Source organism: Saimiri boliviensis, chromosome 19, assembly GCF_048565385.1.
Source record: "Saimiri boliviensis isolate mSaiBol1 chromosome 19, mSaiBol1.pri, whole genome shotgun sequence".
In the NCBI taxonomy this organism is placed as follows: domain Eukaryota; kingdom Metazoa; phylum Chordata; class Mammalia; order Primates; family Cebidae; genus Saimiri; species Saimiri boliviensis.
Window position 1 is genome coordinate 8,996,523 of NC_133467.1, and position 20,235 is coordinate 9,016,757.

The window sequence follows — 20,235 nt, forward strand, 5'->3', positions numbered from 1 at the left end:
GCCCAGCCACATACGTGATATTCAAATTTAACTGGGCATCCTGTTTTTATTTGTTAAATTTGGTAATAATAGGCTACCTACTTCTACCCTTAATTAGTTGTGTGACTTTAGATAAGCCAATTTAGTGATATTAATAGCTTTTCTGTCTGAAAAATAATATGATTAATTTGTCATAGACTCCCTCTTGCTCTCAGATCCTATGAAGCAAACATACTGAAGGTTAGACTCCCCTTTGCAGTACAACCCACGTCCAATCACTTCTTTATGAAGGAAGAAAGACCCAGCTCTCCTGGCTCCATTCAGAGCCCTCCCAGCTCCAGAGTTGCCTGTAGGCCCTTGCTGCAACAGCAGCACAGCTCATTTCTTCCACTCTCCTCACTCCCTTACAGGTGCTTTCCCCTAGAGAACTCTCCAAAACCCTCTTGCATGCAATCTCCACCTCAGAGTCTACTTCCTCCTCAAATATAAAGTCAAATAAGTAAATGCCAACTGTCTAATAACATACATGAGCAGATGAGATTTGAAATAATGGCATATGACTCCACTGCATAAATACCTTAAGACAATAAATATTATACACATTGACATATTTAGACATATGTGAATACATCTGGTAGGAATAGGGGAGTGATGAGAAAGAATTACAGCAGTTTGTGAAGGAAGCCAAGATTACAGATGATCAGAAATAACCTGCTCTAGGAGTATGAAGTGCAACCATTCCTGGGCGAAAGCACGACTGAGGGTAGGATTAGGGTGGCGGAAAGGAAGCCTCAATAATGAGGGAGGAAAGGTGACAAGCACAGACTTGGGACATTAAGTAAAGACCGTGAGACTGAGAATTAGGAGGCCAAGAATCTACATCTTACTACCTATCTACCTATTTGATCATAAATGGGTCACTTGCCTCCTCTGGGCTCTGTTTCTTTAGCTATAAAATGAAAAGGTGGTGTAAGATTATTTCCAGATCTTATCCTTTCTAAAAGAGTATCCTGTAACTATAATTTAAGGTTTCCTGTCACTGACATGCCCTTGACAAGTTTTCTCTCTTCAGAATTTTACCTAAACTCAGAATTTTAGGGGCGTGTGTGTGTGTGTGGGTGGGTGGGTGTGGGTGTGGGTGTGTGTTGGGTGAGGGTCATTGGGTTAGGAAACAATTCCCAATACAGAAAGTAATTATAACTTTGTAATAGTATCAAACTAAACTACCAAATATAGTTTGAAAATAATGAGGTTTTTGTGCTTCTGCAGTTTCATTCATTAGATTCTATGTGTTTATATTCAGTAAAAGAGAAGAACAACGCTTTCTACACCTGTTGTGCATTTACAACAATCAATAAGCCAATAACCAAAATTTCAAATGAATCAAAAGTCCTTCAACAAGTCAAGTAGAAAAAAAGTGCTGACAAAAATTGAGGCGACATATTGGTAGAACTTGGGGATTTTCCTTAAACTGCTCTTGGGTGTTCCTTAACTTTATAAAATAATATCCATAATGGCACAAGAATATCACTATTCAACAATGCTTTGTTTCATAAATACCCCTTTAAAAAATATCAAGATGTAATTATCCTGTGAAGTCCTGAATCAGCACCTGATTCTAGTGTGCCGATGACTAGGTGTAGGGGGGTGGCTGAGTCGGGGCCTCAGCCTAGGCTAAGGGAAATTCAGAAGTGGGTGGAGCTTAAAGGCCGGTGCATTACGCAACAGCTAATCAAGAGAAGAAAATGCCCACCCTTTCAGGTCAAAGGGGGCACTCACTTGTGACTTTGCCACCACCATCAATATTTCCGTCCTCTTCTTTTTTAACTGACTGAGTGGGAAACAATTCCTGAAAATCAGCTCTGGCACAGCACAATTCCTAGTTATTCCTTTGCGTTCCTGGCACGGATTACAGATGGCTACTAGAAGGGCATGTGTAGAATACACATATGGAAGTTTCTGACACTGAGCCAAATTAATGACAGTCAGTTCACAAGCTCTTCCTGGTACTTCCCAGTTATTTATGCAAGATATCTGAATCGACTCACTCACAACTCTTTCTCTGTTGTCCTTCTCTAAATTAGTACTGCTGGGAAAAATACTCAACTGTTCAAGGGTTTGTTTTCCCAGAAGCTGAGGAATGTTGACATGACTCCAGTGCTTTTCATAATTACTGGACATGAACAAATGAATAGTTTGTGATGTATGTCAACTTGCTAAATTGTTTCAGAAGACAAACATTTTTCTAGCAGTAAGAGAAAGAAGAACATGCTTCTTCACTGCAAGAACATGCTTACCTGACTTGCACGCTTCTGCTGTCAAGTTCACCTTGAACTTACTGATAGCAAACAACATATCTTAGACTTATAAATATATGATATACCTATCATTATAAGCTTCATTTGTCTTGAATTGTCTGAAGAAAATGCATAGCAGTACTAAAAGCAAATACAGGCATTGCAATAAATTCAACAGTAGCAATATTTAGGTCAGAATAGGTTACAGTTAAACACACAGCAACACTAGCCCACAAGGCAGGTAGAAAATCATTCAGCCAAACAGTTTCTAATTATAGACAAATGCTGAGTAAGGGGCTTAATCCTGATTATTGATTATAAATTGTAGTCTTTTTCCCCCCTAAGAATTATGTGAAATGAGAGAAAAAATTATTTTTTAATGTATTTTTAATGTATAAAATAATATGAACTATATCTCCCATCTGTTCATAGGAAACATACAATCTGAATGTAAAATAATTAACATTACTGAGGCCCTGTGTTCTTAGAATGTGATCATTTTCAGTGTTATCTTCAATTAAAATATCAGAATCCATTCATAAATGCACTCTTCTCATTATGAACACTGGAGAGGAAGAGGGAAAGTCTAACTTTGTTTTGATCAGAACAGATCCTGCATTTAAACTTTATTTTCTCACAGGAAAATGCTACGTGATCATTTAAAAAACTATTCATTACTCCCTGACAATAATGATAATAACAATAATAATCACTAATATCTATTAAGTGCTTCTATGTGGCAGGCTCTCTTCTAAATGCTTTGCATATATTACATATCATTTAATCCTCACAGTTTCCCCATGAAACAGAGACCATTATTGTGACTATGCTTTTTTTTTATAGTTACGGAAACCAAGGTATTAAGTCCTTAAATAATTAGGCCAAGAGGGGTCATGTATCTGATATGTGGTAAAGCCAGGATTTAAGTTCACAATTCAGTGGAGAGATAGTAATAAAATAGTCATAAAGACAATTGTATACACACAAACTGGTTAACAAACATCCCATTTTCCTAGCTGTATTGATACTCGCGTAACTGCAAAGAAATTAGTGCTAATTACCTGATACGTCAAAAAACGTCTGTGCCCGTCCAGTGCCTGCACTGCTGACCGCAATGCATTCATACAAGCCTTCGTCAGACAAAGTGACCTTTTCAATATCTAAGTTCACACTGGCAGATTCTCTGGAGGTAAGAAAATGAAACACCGGTAGTTACTATAAAACAAGACCAAGCTGAAAGCAATGATTCACTATTTCTTTTGAAGGTTCATTCAAAAGAACAATGTAAAGAAACTAAATTGATAAAACTGCAGAGTTCTTTTTAACTGAAAATGACGTACCATTTATATTTTACCATAAAATGAAGCTTTTCCATTCTGATCACAAGATACAACATAAACAGTAATTATAGAGATTGAAAATTTCTTTGAGGAAATATTTTGTGGCTATGTCAAAACATAAGATAACAGAGCTGGCTGGCAAAGAAATGCTCATTAATCCTCTCTCCTATTTTTTTCCGGTTTTTGGTCTCATCAGCAGGAATCTTAGATAAAGCAATTTAATCAGACAATATACAAATTTGAAGGTAGGAAATTGACTTTTTGGTTCTAAGAAGATAAATTCCCCTTAACTTTCTTTTAGATAAGTTCCACAATGGGTGATAGGCCATATATCGTTCAACCTACATACACAATGAGAAATGAAAACAAATGATCGGTTTTATGGCTTTAAACTCTGTCATTTGGGTTAAAAAAAAAATCCCTCTGCTGTATTATGTATTCATTCATTTAATAAAAATTTATTCTTTGTCCTCTGACACTGTTCAAATTATTTCTCATTGTCTGGAACTGTCTTGGTAATAGATATTTAATCTTTGTTTCAAAGAGTTCAATGATGTAAAAAAAATAGACATTATTCTGTTTTAAAGTACGGCTGAAATGTTAGAAATATCTTCATAATTCCTCTCTTGTATCATCTGCAGCTATTTATAATCTTAAAAAATCAAGATACAGATAAGTTAAAAAGCCTGCTGCAGTCAAGAGACCTTCCACTGAATTCCGGAAGTTATGTAAAATATAATACCGTATGGTGACATCGCCAGATCTCTCCCCATCCAAACACACCATACTTATCATCAAACAACGGTGAAGAACTTACTGAGCTCTCAATTCATATTTAGTACAACTAGGGTTTGTAAGAGAAAGTTAAAACAGGTTTTTGTGCCTTAGGAAAGCGAAAAACACAGCAAGGTCATTGTTCTACATGTTTTAGTAGCTGAGAAAATTCACTTTGGTTAAACATTGCTTCCTTTCAATTCTGTAGGCACTATATGCCAGTGGTTCTTCTTGTCACTTTCAGAATAAAAGTAAAATATCACTTGACTCCGTATCATACTGATCATATAAGCTGTGTCTTCAACGCTTAACAGGAGTATACTAAACACAAGTTTGTAAATGTCATCATCTAGGAGGTACTGGTAAGTTTCAGGAAGGTAGGGGTTTGGAAGAGGTATATCCTTGGTGTTTTCTTCAGTGCCTGCTTAAAAGCTGAACATATACTGGTATTTACAAAAACAGACTGATGGAAATTTTAGAACAGAAACTGACAATTCTTTGAGTCCTAAATCCCTCTTTTTAAAAATGAGAAAGTTGAGATACAGAAAGGACAAGTAATTGGTTCAAAGGCATACAACATTTGAACAATGTTCTTTACAGTTATTATTGTTCCTTTCTTGATTATGAAATGTTATATTAAAATAATTCTCTTTTTCATGGAGCCTTCTCAGTTGACATTAAGCGCTATATAGACATAATAAAGAAGTTTTGAAGGGTAGACTTTGGAATAGGGAAAAGAACATGTCAAATAAAAATGCAGTCTGCTACTGATGCAAACGGGTTCTCTCTTACATCCCCTGGTGACCAAACTGACTGACATAAACAAACATTAACTCACATGTTTCATGCTATTAGGAAATCTAGGGCAGGGACATGAGAGTGAATCAGGATTAGAATATCAGTCTATCATCACTCATGCCTAACTTGGTCTCTAACTTCTCACATCCAAAGAGCTTAATACATGTCAGCAAAGCATGTCATATCTCTGGGCCACAAAGCTGGAAAAATGAGAGAAAGAATTCTTGTGGCTTACCTCCCAGGAATTGTGTGGAATAAATGAATTAATGTTTCTAAAGAATCTCAAGTGTCTCTGAAAAATGTTACTATTTAAACATAAAACAGAATTATTTGATTTCATCAGCTAGTTATGTAGCTTCATCATTTCATATCCTGGTCAATTATGCTGCCAGTTGTTAAATACACAGCTAAACAAATCATTAAGATATACTATGTAAAGGGCAGGAAATAATACAGTTCAATCTTTAAAGAATAGAAAATTTTCTAGTTATGATGAACATTCCTGCCATCAATTTTTGATTAAAATGACTCCCCCTAAAGCAACTGTATAAGCTGAGACTGTCAAACATGTAACATCTTATGGAAGTTATGTTGATATTAAATTAACAGTATAAAAGTCTGGTTAAAAAAAAATTCCTAGAGATTTTCCCAAAATGTTGTTTGTTTCAAAGAAAGTTATAAGGCAACACTTTTCAGAAATCATTTTTCTCCAGTTTTCAAGCTCTACTTACACCCAACGTCACAAGGAAAAGCTGGTGCCCTCTAGCCCACTCCTGCTGACTGTTACATGCAGGCCACACCTGCTGTGACCTATCTGTGGCCCCACCTGCGCACAGACCACACCCCTCTGAACTTCTCTGCCACTCTACTGCTCCTGGCTCAGTGGGCTTCAGCCAGACTGGTCTTCTTCTGTCTTTCTCATGTGCCCTGTCCACTCCAGCCTTTACACATTTGCACTCACTCTTCCTCATGTTAGAACACTCTTCTCTGGATACCTTGCTGATCATCCTTTTTGCCGTCTTTCTGTCTTTGCTCCAATGCTCCTTGCTCTGAATTTTAGGATTTCAAATTGGCCAATGCTACATGCATTCCTCCTATCACTACTATTCACCCCAACTAACCTGCTCTACTTTCTGCCAAAATGCTTACCAGATTCCCTTACCATAACACTTTAAATCAGATTCAGAAGCACTCTTACCATGGAGCGAATGAAGCTAAAGCTTCAGGACCTCTCATTTGCAAGGTCTCCTTCCAAGATTTTGTACTTAACGTCATATTCATAATTCTGTATTTGTCTTAGAAACAGACCCTCAAATTATAAAACATTCAGATTTTATAACATGAGTCACCACTTGAATGTATTCCAGCATTTATTATATTATTATATGTATCATCTGTTTACTGTCTCCCTCTATGGCAATATAAGCTCCACAGGGGCACTGATTTGTGTCCATCTTGTTCCCTGCTATATTCCAGACAACGAAACAAGTGAGAATTTCCAGTGGAAAAGTACATTGCAATAATAACCTCTTTATATTTACATCTTTAATGCTATATCTTACTACTGACGGAAACATGTACATACTTCAAATACTGGTCTACTCCAAGTGTAACTCCATTTCTGACAAAGCTCAAGGTAAAGGGCAAAAGACTGCCAACAGAGCAGGGAATTTGACCTGGCTGCAGATAGTATCCTGGGGTTTTCTCAGGCATTGTAACTTTGGGAGCATCTAGGAAAAAAAAGAAAAACCACCAAAAAATCATAAGCAAGAAGGTCACAATGATGTTAAGTACTGCCTTTGAATCCATTCAAAAATCTTTATACTTTAATTACCTTTTCTAGCTTTATTTGTTCAAAGCTGGTTGATTTCTGACCTTTTGAGCCTCTTACTACAGTATTCATTGAATCTAAGACTCCTTTGTTTTTAAGACACGGTATATTTTTGTACCACCAAGATAGAAAAAATACTACCAAATAAGTGATAACGTATTATCAATTCTAGAATATGTTTTTATCAAAAACATAAAAAGCCACATACCTCAGAATCAAATACATAGGATAATTTTCCCAAAGTAAACGTAAAAAATGACTTTTAGGAATCCATCAGGTTTTTTAGCACTCAAATTAGGAGCTAAACCGACTTTGAATGTTGTATGTGAGGAAATATTGAGGTTGGTTCCACTCTCGCCACTCTATTAAACAAGAGCTATAGAATTGTTCCTGAATTTTCCAAATCACTACCCTATGTATAAATGATAAATGTTTGTCCCTCAACCTAATAGTACAATTTTAGAAACAATCCTATATCTTTATCAGTCCATGGTTCAAGCTACAGTCCTAAAGATTGGGTCAGAGTTCAGTCATGAGCCTTGAAAAATGAGCTCAAGTACAGCCAAGTCGAAATCCTACCTCTTGCTTCCATTAACGTCTGATCTGTAATCTTCTCTCTACATAGTAGCAAATGTACAATTAACTAGCTTACTAGTCAACTAGACAAATAAAAGCAGTGATTACCAGTTGTTTACAATGAACTACCACCTATAGAGCAGAAAGTTTCTGACAATTGTATATAAACTTTTAGCCATCTTAGATAGGTTAATCAAATGTATGTGCCGGGCTTTTTAAGGAAGAAAGAGAGTACCAGAATTTTCCAGTTCCGGTTCTTACACTGACTAATCAGAATTCTTTGACCTGCAATCAGTGAGACTTAACAGGAAACTTTGGATATGCTATTCAACGGTTAAGAAAAACTCTGTTACTTACATGTAAATGCCCATCAACTTGGTGGTGCCATCATAATATTAGGATATTATTTGTTATTTTGTTACTAACTTATGGGACCACATCACCCCTTCAACTATCAATATTCCAGTGTTGAATGAAATGATGTCTTACCTGGGACAACACTAGAAAAGGAAACACTCGATACTCTCTGGAAGAGGTGATCATCCTTATCATAGCCTGCTACTTTGAGAAAGAAAGCTTCATTTGGTGGTATAAAGTCAGAAATATTCCATATGCCATAAGGTTTTCGATCTGGGTAATATTTAACAGGAATAGTCTTAAGAGAACTTCCTGAGATACTCAGAAGTTCAAGAAGATCTATTCTAGCTGGAGTGGAAATTCCAGAAGTATTGAGCAGCACATAGGTAGGTATTCCTACAAGAGAAAGATTTTATCATCATTTACAAGAAACATGCAATTGAAGTTATATATCAAGTAAGTATTTGCATGGTAATAACATGTGAGTACCATAAGGATGTCCTACAAATTCTGGGTTAATTGCAGAACTGTTTCTACATGAAAGACAGTTTATGCATGACCAGAGAGACATAGGTAATCCTAAGAAATTACTTTTATAGTATTTTAACTCTGTTTATACGTAGGAAAATTGGAATTGTGAAAATTGTTATATAATGTTTGATCACATGAATACTTTTTTTTTTTTTTTTTTTTTGACGGAGTTTCACTCTTGTTACCCAGGCTGGAGTGCAATGGCGCGATCTCGGCTCACCGCAACCTCTGCCTCCCGGGTTCAGGCAATTCTCCTGCCTCAGCCTCCTGAGTAGCTGGGATTACAGGCACGCGCCACCATGCCCAGCTAATTTTTTGCATTTTTAGTAGAGATGGGGTTTCACCATGTTGACCAGAACAGTCTCGATCTCTTGACCTCATGATCCACCCGCCTCGACCTCCCAAAGTGCTGGGATTACAGGCTTGAGCCACTGCGCCTGGCTGTAACTTTTAAAGATAAATTATTTTGTATCCTTCCAGAAACTGCAGCAATAAAAATAAATGAAAATAATCTCCCCCAAATTTTAAGAGTTACAGTATAGTTAAGCTTCTTTTTAGCTAGAAAACTATAAATCTCAATGGATGAATAAAATAAAAGAAGGACGAGGTTTAAAAATCACTGATAATTTTATCTTTGAAATACAGTGATATGTAACATATTTAATTTTTCAGCTGTATATACTTATTTTACCTTGACAATAGGTAATTTATAGATTTTGGTAAGAAAAAAATCTCAAGATCTGGGTTAGTAATTCTCAAAATTTCGTAAGTGTAAGTAAACTGAGGTGCTCACTAAAGCACATATTCCTGGGCCTTAACTTCCATGGTTCTAATTCAGGAGATCTAGAGTGGGACCCGGAAATCTTAATTTCTAACAAGCACCCTGGATGATCTTCGTATCAATGGTGTTGGGATTATACTTTGAGAAAGTGACTAGGACAAGGGAACAGTCACATTTAAAGTTAAGTTTCTCAGTTTTATTGAATACAGACAGTCTGAGAAATATTTTTCATTTGGATATCTATTATGCCAATTCAAATAATTTGCACATACAAACCTTGCACTGGTCTGCTGACTGTTTTTTTGAAGTCCAGGGTAGGCTTTCGAGAAAAGCCAGCTCGGAAATCAATAGTACTGAGGCCAGTAATGCGAACAGAGTGCCTTCCACTGCTTGAGGTCTGAAAATGTTTAATGACAAAGCTGGTCAGCAGTTGATCCGGTATGCTGGTCATATGCAACCATCATCAGTATGGGAAACTGCACAATATTTAATTAGGATGGACGTCCAAAAACTGAGGCTCTGATCTGGATGTTCTGAACATAGCTGTGAGTCTCTATTTTAAACGCAAGTTTTGTAATACAAACCCCATGGGGACAGCTCTAAAAAATGATTCAGTAATATGTTTCATGCATAATGATAAAAGATACAAGTGTTTAGTCCCTAGTGAATGGTCTTGAAATAAATCTGTAAAAGCTCCATGAGGGTATGGATCTTTGTTTTAGTCGCTATTAACATAGTAGATGTTTAGCAAACACTGAAATCTGCTTCCACAAATACATCCAGATTCAATTCTAGAAAATATTTACTTCTTTGCCTCTAGGACATTACAGCCAGGGCAAGCAACAGAGCTGACCATTTGCCAGATTTAGGCTACCTGACATCCTCAGCTCAGCAGTGTTCTAGAAAAGATAATCAATGTTTCTCAAAAATGCCAAGTCCTTAGCTCCAGCCCAGATTTACTGAATCAGAGTATTTGGTCAGAGCAGTCTAGGAATTTGCATTTCAAAAACCACCTAAAACTTATCCACAAGAGTTCACCATTTTATTTTATTACATAGATTTATTACTAAGATTCTGCCTCAAAATAAAATGACCACGTAAGACCAGCAGTTAAGTAGAAGTAGGAGATGGGAGTGAAAGGAAAAACCTCACATGGTAACACTAATGTACCAATTATCAATCTCAAACTCAGTACTCAGAAGGCAAATGCTGAGGTATTATAGCAGTAACAGAATGCATTGGAAGTATATATGTACGTTTTAATCTGGTAGACAGCAGATCTATGCATATACATTTTAATCTGGTAGACAGTCGTGGTTTACACAATGGTACCAGCGGACCACTTCTAGAGCTGTGTGAACTATCTAATATTCCCTGCATCACTACGACCCCTTGTTATATAGCAATGTGGCGAAGAAGCAAAAGCAGATCTGTCCCTGTTGCTACTATGTTTCTTCCTCATTGAGCAGAATCTCAAGAACTCAAGTAGTAAAACCAAGGGGAAGAAGAAGAAAAAAACCCATCAGCACGAAAACTGTTGGGTATATGCTTAACATAAATTATGCAGCTAGTTACTATGATTCATTTGCATAAAGGTTACAAAAGATTCTATGTGTAAGTGTACAGATCTTAGTGCCACCCTTATTCCATTATTTCTCAATGAAAATGTGTTATGAATTCCACATAATAGATTAAAAAAGGAAACTAAGGACCATGACTCAATTTTAAATCAGAGATTTCCTATAGGTTTATATAAAACCTTGGTAATTCCAATGTCAACTTCTTTAGATAATGTAGAGCTTTATTGACGACACTATCACCTACAAATTTCATGTAAGTCAATCGGAATGCTTGATATTACAATGGGTTAATTTTTATTTATTCACTAACATCATATATTACTGTTAGTTGCCTTGCTCTTCAGAAAGTCCCTTATGATGAAACAGCTTTTGAGGTTACTAAAGGTAAATAAGACACATAATTTGCCAAATGACTGCTATCAAGTTCTAATCATCTGCCAAGTGTTCTGTGCATAAATCAACTAACAAAGGTAGTTTTAAAAAATGTGGTACTTAATAGCTGAGAGAAAAAAATAAAAATTATATAAATGTTTGAAAATATGTTTTCCTCTATTACTAACTAACAGGTTAAAATAAAGTAGATTTGATGAACAGGGAGCCCCTTATAAATTATACAAAATTAATGTAATATAAATTAACTTTGATCCTTTAAAGACCACACCAAGGAATAAAGTATGTAAAAGAAAGGAATATAGGTTTAGGTTGGGTACAGTGGCTCACACCTGTAATCTCAGCACTTTGCGAGGCCGAGGTCGGCAGATCACGAGGTCAAAAGATTGAGACCATCCTGGCCAACATGGTGAAACCCTATCTCGACTAAAAAAAAAAAAAAGAACAAAACAAAAACTAGCTGGGCATGGTGGTGCATTCCTGTAATCCCAGGTACTCGGGAGGCTGAGGCAGGAGAATCGCTTGAACTCCAGAGGTGGAGGATGCAGTGAGCCAAGATTGCGTCACTGCACACCGGTCTGGCAACACAGCGAGACTCTGTCTCAAAAAAATTTTTAAAAATAATTTAAAAAAAGAATACAGGTTTACTATTCTCTGAGCAATGCTAAAACATGAAGAATAATTTAAATAACAAAATATATTTCATGTGTCTATACTATACTGTAGACAGTAGGAATGTCTGCAATGAATTTAAAAGGGTTTATAAATAAAAGATATCTCCAAGTGAGCCCATTTTTATATGTAATTAATTCAACCCTGGGCTAAGGGTAATGGAAACAAAGAACATCTCAAATAAACTAACAGTGTGGTTTAAATATACAATAAAAAGTAAAAAATTGAGCTAATTTGGTTAAAGTTTTTAAAATAGTTTAGTACTAAAATAACCTCTGATGTTAATCCATGCATTCATTATTATTTAATTATTCTCTTAAAATAATTCTAAAACTTGAACAGTATGTTAGAAACACTAAACACCACATTAAAATTTCATCATGAGAAAGTGCCAAGTTTGATATCTATTAAAGTAAGCTATTATTTTCATCTCTTTCTTCTCTAAGCTCCCTTTAAAAAATATTAGCATAATAGAAACAAACAGGTTTTATGTACAAAGAGGGTAAAACCAAGCAATACATGAAAGAAGAAAGAGAAAAAAGCATTAACATGCACAAAATGCATACACTATATATATATAGTTATATAGAAATATGTTATATATATAAATACAAGCTATATATGTTATATATATAATTTATATTTTTATACGTTATATATATAAATTTTTATATTTTTATATATAAATATAATTCTATATATACATTTTTTATATACGTGTGGATTTATATGTATATTTATATACATTAAATATATTTTTTATATGTTTATAAAATGTATCTTTTATAAATTATATAAAAATATATTTTAAATACATATTATATATATATACATCCATATATATATAAATATATAAATCCACTTAACTTTTTATATAAATTCTCACTTTTAATCCTCACAAAAATCTCTGTGAGGGAGTTTTATCATTTTCACTTCATGGATCAGAGAGGTTAAGTGACTTGCTCAAAGTTAACAGATACAGCAGATGGCAAAGCTTGGATCTGAACTCAGTGAAGCTCCAGAAACAGAACTCTGCAGCTACCTCATGCATTTCTCATGATGATCTCAGTGAATTTAATTATGCTGGTTTGCGAAACACTGAAATATGCTGAACTGATTTACACAATAGGAAGAGAGTAATATGGAACTCCTGGGACTATCCAGAGCAAAGCAGCAGAGAAATGCAATGGGGCAGCAAGCAGTTTGTGGCCAAGGAAAGAGTAGGCGGGCACACGGTGCTTTACGACATAGCTCCCAAATCTACAGGTAAGTCTACTAACCTCACAAAACGCTTGCTATTGATAGATTTCTTGTGATATTTTGAAGGGGCTGAGTTTTTCCCTGCATCAAAGTACAAAAGGCTAAAATCAACATACAAATAATCAGAAGGCAAGGAGACCATAAGCAAGAAATCTTTTACGGAACTGCGGGAGTGTTGGGAGACTTTGGATTCTCACGAGTTATGAAACTGATGAGGTTGGAGGAGAACTAAATGACAGGAAGGTCTTGGAGGGGCAAAGAAAATTCAGCTAATTCTGTAACTGAGTCAAGCAAAGAGGTGGTCCAGCCATATTTCTTTCCCTTCCTTTCTCTTCCAAATTATTTTAGCCATTTTAGTAAATTGTCTATAAATGCAATAAAACTGTGTGTGTGTGTGTGTGTATATGTGTACAAATTAGTGAGGTCAAAATTACTGTCTTAATGGCTTTCTATTTGTTCTTTTATATCATGTAGATTCAACCGGTGAATTATATTAAAGTTAGAATATGGCTCCAAAAAGCACCTTTCCACCATGGAATATCTTGAAGTATTACTCCTGTAGAGTTACCCTAAACCTCATGGCTTCTGTAGATAAGAGGAGGGAAATCTAGCAGCAGCATTCAGGCTCAGAGCTAGAAACTTTCTAGATACTAGATAGTGAACAGGATTTATCTGAGCTAGGAAGAGTAGTATTTCAAAGTCAGTTTATTCATACAATTTCTAAACATACACAATGAGCCACATTACTCCTCTGAATGAGTAGTATCATGTTCATTAAGTTGGGTAGGGGTCTGAGTCAGGAATATACAGCTGCTGCAGTGTGAACAGATGTGAGGTAAGGCCACGGTTTGGCAAAGATGAGGTTATACTAGATGTGATAGTTAACATTAGGTATCAACTTGATTGAAGGATGCCTAAATAGCTGGTAAAACATCGTTTCTGAGTGTGTCTGTGAGGATGTTGCCAAAGGAGACTGACATTTGAGTCAGTGGACTTGGGGAGGAAGGCTCACCCTCAACATGGGTGGGCGCTATCCAGTCGGCTGCCAACACAGCTAGAACAAAGCAGGTGGGAGACGGTGGGATAAGCTGACTTGCTGAATCTTCTGGCTTTCGTCATTCTCCCATGCTGGATGCTCCCCTCCATTCCTCCTGCCCTTGGACAACAGACTCCAGGTTCTTTGGCCTTTGGACTTAAACCAGGGGTTTGGTAGGGGCCCTCAGGCCTTTGGCCACAGACTCAAGTCTTCACTGTTGGCTTCTCTGCTTCTGAGGTTTTGGGACTTGGACTGAGTCACTACTGGCTTCTTTCTTCCCCAGATTGCAGATGGCCTATCGCAGGACTTTGTCTTGAGACTGAGTCAATCAATTTTCCCTAATAAACTCCCTTTCATATATGCATATATCCTACTACTTCTGTCCCTCTGGAGAACCCTGACTAACACAGAGATATATACCAGTATTCGAAAGTTGTAAATAGATAGCCTTGGCCTATAACACAGTAAGGGAAAAGAAGGAGCAGAGTGAACCGGAGTCTAGGTTTCTGAATTGGAGAGAGACTAGCTGGACTGAAGGAGCAAGACAGGCTGAAGGACAATGGAACAAGCACCATGGAGAGCTCCAGGGAAAACGACTTGCTCCTCTGAGATCTCAGCTCAGATCTTCCTGGTCAGCTCTGCCTTTACTGCTTAGTTTAAAGGCAAAGGCCTATTAAATGCCTGCCTACACTGAAAGTCCCTTCAAGGAAGTACCTATTTCATATTTATCACCCATAGAATGTCACTCAGGAGGTACGTGATTTTGTAGGTTTAATAAATGACATTAAAGACATCCACACACCTAGTATTGGTGTTATTCCTGAGATTTTCCTCAGACCAGCTAATGGAATACTCATCAGGAATTCACTAAATGTTTCTAGATGCATTATGTTAAGTATGTTCACATGTTATCTCTTAAAACCCTATTATAACCAAAGATAATTTTGTGGCACAGCAAAGAAACAGAGGCTCAAAAAAAAAATATTTATCTAGGTTTAGACAGCAACTTAAATGGCAATTATTCCAAGTTCAATGTCTTTCTAAGGTACCTAAATCTATGCATGGTATTTTAGAATAACATAATTTCTGAGTAGATTTGGACCCTATGGCACAGAAAACAATAACATTCTCCAGCTATTTCTTTGCCATTATACGTTTCTGAGTGCCCCTTTAGTTAAGAAGAGTCGGTCAGTCAGGTGTTAATAAATTCTTCTCTAACAAAAAAAAAAAAACCTAATTTTTGACATTATTCAATTTCTGCGGTGTAAATATTCCCATCACAGCTGACTGCCAGCTCCCAACATGATGTCACTGAACACAGAGCAGAAAAGAGAAATGTATCATTGACTTTTCATGAGTTGTTATGACCCAGCTTCGGTCTACCATTAGACCACAATAATAGCTTGGTTACTGGGTTATAAAGGGAGTGAAATGTGTCGCTTCTGGAATAAGACAGAGGTAACACAAATTTCTTTTTTTTTTTTTAATTTATTTAATGCATATTCTCCAGGTTTTTTCCTCACTAAAGTAACTAAGATGCTGCATGTTCTAAATTAAGGTAGAGCCTCCATCAGCTTGGGTTCCCGAGTGACTGCGAAGCAGAATACTCTGCCAGGCCCCACAGAACACAGACCATTAGTCAGGAATTAACCTTCTTGTACTAAGCCAGTGAGAATTCCTCCTAGCACTAAATATGAAACCTCCCCTTTGATAAATTGAATTAAAATTTGATTGATAGTGATGGTTTTTCTCTCTCCAATAGAATTTCAACGTTTTATAAAATAGCAAATGTGCCCAAAGTAACACAAAAACAAAAGAAAAATGCAAGTGTATATGCATAAAAAGAGAGTAAAAATGCAATTTTTACTTTCCATGGGGTCTGGCAGAGTACTCTGCTTCGCAGTCACTCGGGAACCCGAGCTGATGGAGGCTCTACCTTAATTTAGAACATGCAGCATCTTCAGTTATTTTAGTGAGGAAAAAACCTGGAGAATATGCATTAAATAAATTTTAAAAATATACACTTGCATTTTTACATGTATTTACATATATTCAAGAGAATAACAACTGATCAAACTATGTCAGAGTTCATGTGTCAACATTATTAGTAACAACTAATCCATGTGGCAGAAACTGCTGAAGTGCCTCACCAATATCTCACTTGACCATGACAGGATTCTCCCACTTTCCTCAGACTTAGAGAGGTTAAGTAATTTCTCCAAAAACAAAAAGACGTAAAGTAATTAATCTAGAATTCAAGTAGATATCCATCTCTTTTCAAAGTATTTGCTCTTAAGTTTTAAATTCTTTACAAATAAAGGAATATGATGGTTTCAATAAAATATTGAAAACAGGACCTACTGTAAGCTAGGCATTGTGTCAAAGATATAGCCGTGCCAGCTAGATTTAACTACTATTATTTTGTTGGGCTTATGCATTTGGAGAAATGTGTGACAAGGAAATGTATCTAAAACATACATTCTACTTAAATACACACACACGCGCGCGTGCACACACATATATGCACACACATATACATATCAATTTATATATACCCAAGTATATGTGTACCTCAATGTACACATAACTTTTTTTAAAGAAAGCATTCTATTTGGTTGACAGTCTGATATTTACAGGCAAAAAAGATGGGACATTTTTCAGGAAAAATCTACTATAAAACACTACACTGACCCAAAACATTAATGCTACACCGAATCTATTTACTTAACACACTTGGTGTGGCATACAGGCTTATTCATAAGACTCAGGAGGAAAGACTAATAGGAGGTTGAGGTTGATTTAATTATGATTACTAAACACGCTTATGCCACTTGAGTATGATTTCTAAAATATCCTTACCCCATAGAAAATGCATTAGTAGGCTCTGGATACCAACACAGCTATCCAAAACCAAAATATTTCTACTAGTCTCAGAACCTCAGTATAATAATGCGGTTGGGTACACACCCTTCTGTACTTTGGAGATTATCTAAAGACAGTTTATCCGAACGTACTTAGTAGAAACATACCCCAGGAGATAGGTTAAATTAAATGATCACACTGATAATCCTAGACTAATAGAAACGTTAGTATCACCTAAACCCATTGGGTGCTGACAATCATTTAATGCTTTTGCTGGGAGTTTCCCTTAAAAAGCAGAGGACAAAATTTGGCTCAAGGTTTTCTGTGGTTGCATTCAAATACTCTACATATAGCTGCTGAATGGAAAAATCATATTGCTTCTCAGAAATAAGATCCATGAACTGTAGCTTTCCTACAAATGGAAATTTAGGAGCATAAAACAATCTTCTCTTCTGTTTTTAATTAAACTTTATGTTCTTTCCAGTTACTTCTTTTTAACATGTTTTACCTGCATCAGAGGCAACCTAAAACATTAGAGTATTTATGTGAATTATACAAATGAGTTGACTCATTATTTCTGCTTAGTAAAAGTGCCCTAAGATGGAACAGTAAAGCACTTACCAGAAAAAAAAACACAAAAGAAAAGAAACTGCCATTCTCTTAGCATTTTAAATCATAAACACATTAGTGTTACATGGTAGCACCTCCACTATAGGCCAAGTAAACCAGTTCTTCTACCTGCTTCCCTGGATATGCTCGGAATAAATGTATTATTTTTTATTCATAAATATTTATATAGTTCTTTCTCAAGCATTGTGGCATATACTAGTGGCAAAATCTGCTTTATAGAAAAAGAGAGAGAAACAAAAATGATATAAGGGAGAAATTAATCCAAAAGGGAAGTGCAGAAAAACTTCGCAGAAAGCCAGAGGGAAAAGAGCCTTTTAGAGAAAAAAAAAAAAAATCTGACAATTTGATGAAACTTGTCATTTCAGCTGAACTCTGTGGGATAATTACAAGTTAAAATGCAAGGAAAGGCATAAGGAGAAGGAACAGCTTGAAAGAAAGCATAGGGTAAGAGAATGTGGTGAGGGAGAGAGAGTACAAAACCATATTTGACAAGAATGTAAAGACAAATGATAGAAGATAACTAGAAAGATTGGCTTGAGGCTCAATTGGGTGGTCCATGAATACCATAGTAAGGTCCAGTAATAGACAGATCGTTCTCCATATTTGGGATAAAAACTGTTATGTGAAACATTCAGTAAGTCATTTTAATGACAGAGCAGGCCTTTTTCAGATAGCTGAGTGCATGGGAGATAGCACTGGGGATACACTATCTAATCTCAGACATTTCTCTTCTTGAGAAAGTGCACATGTAAACATTTATCATTCATTAGACATCCAAAAGGGAAATCTAAAGTCAACAGCAATATTTTATGTCAGCTGATTCAGTCCAGTTTCCTTTGCATCAACCTGATACATTCTTTTGGTATTTCACACAGAAGCAAAAGAAGTTTGTTATTTTCAGTTTCATTATAATGCGTATTCTTTGTCTAGTTGTTGTTACCACTAATCCTACACTAGAAATGTAAATCAGAGCTGGAGGCTCTTTTGGTGAAGGCTAGATATAAATTTAAAATAAAATGATAATAGATACTGTGTCTTTTTATTGTGCCCTTAATTATAGGAGACTGAGCTTAGAGACTTGTCTAAACAGAGTTCTCATCACCTCATCACCTTATCAAAGGCTCTGCTCACTCATGGAACTAATCCTCATTACTTCTCTGCTCTAATTATCAATTAAAATGTGCTTAATGTCTTTTAAGTAAGTACCACAGATCATGGCCAAGAGCAGTCAGTAAATGTTTACTGAATGGATGACTGAATGAATAGTTGTGTTAGGCACAAGGTAAAATAACAGTCATGCAATATCCCTCCTCTGGGCAAGAGTTTTGAGAAAAGAAATGCCACTGGTAGCAATCCAAATCACCTGGAAATAGGTTCAAGTACTGCCCAATAAATTGCTACTAACATGGAAGCATGGCCTCACGTGCACATATTTCACAGTCCATAATGGATTACTTAAGGTCAATATTCACAAAGTGAGAAAAAATTACCCCAGTGGATGTGCTAGCTCAAGACACTGCTGGCTAAGTCATGCTTAAATTAAAGTATTTGAGGGATGAAGAGACTCGACACTTACACTGTAATTCCTTCCTACAGTGGTCACAAAAATTCAGACTCAATACTAGTGATATTTTTGGCAAGTTAGTCAAAATAACCATAACATAAATTTGGCCACATTTAAAAAAATATCATAGCAGCAAAACAATTCATCGTCAATCTAAGACACGCAATAAATATCAGGCACTATGTGCAAGGAACTGGGTGGGGGAAAAACAACAGGAAGGTAGGGCCATTTCCCATACATTCATTAAGAAACTACCAGATTTTCTTTCAAAGGCCTTTTCACCTATATCCTTATCTTATATTATCAATCTTGAAATAATCTATACAAGAGTTTCTATTTTTCCCACAGAGCTTAGAGTTCTGAGAATAAAAAACTAGTACCTTAGGATTTGAATGGCGTTGCAATGTAAACATTCATTCTTTAAACTGAGGATGTTAATGGATCTATTCTTTAAAAAAAAAAAACTGGCATAAAAATGGCTCCTCGAATTTCTACAGTATATTAGCTCCACATACTTTCACAGCAGCCCTGTAATTTAAATTATGATCCCACTAATTCCATTTTTATATAGGAAAACAATGAAAGAGAAAACAATGTACAGGATACCGTCATTTGAGTTCTCCCAGAAAGATTCTAGAGCAAGTTGTTTATCTGAGAGATGGAAGGTATGCTAATAGGAAGAGGGGAGACACACAGGAATGGGAACAGGCCCATAAAGTGTGCGTTTTTAAGCCTGTTTCCACAATGAACACCCAGAGCTTATTCCTTCAGGTGCTAAAAGGCTGCTCCTGAGGAGTGTTAATTCCTCAGCAGAACCACCTTTTCGTATTCTAGAAATCAATCTTTAAGACACAGAAATGCATGTACTGGATTTTGAGGTAGACCAGAGCACACTGCAAAGCCTGAGAAACATGGGCACATCACTCAGAGCATCTGCCACAGTGGGACACACACATCATCTGCAGTGGAACTAGGTC

The 20,235-nt window shown here is 36.2% G+C and overlaps 1 protein-coding gene across 7 annotated transcripts in view; it reads right to left on the reverse strand.

Annotated features, from left to right (window-relative positions):
• The window catches only part of HMCN1 (hemicentin 1), a 677,492-nt gene that overhangs the window by 239,123 nt on the left and 418,134 nt on the right, over positions 1-20,235 (reverse strand). For all 7 annotated transcript variants that reach the window (XM_074389731.1, XM_074389733.1, XM_074389732.1 and 4 more), the window contains 4 exons: positions 9,541-9,661; positions 8,085-8,348; positions 6,774-6,918; positions 3,338-3,459 (listed from right to left, as the gene is read on the reverse strand). In XM_074389731.1, coding sequence (XP_074245832.1) covers positions 3,338-3,459; positions 6,774-6,918; positions 8,085-8,348; positions 9,541-9,661 — 652 coding nt within the window. The remainder of the gene's footprint in view (positions 1-3,337; positions 3,460-6,773; positions 6,919-8,084; positions 8,349-9,540; positions 9,662-20,235) is intronic.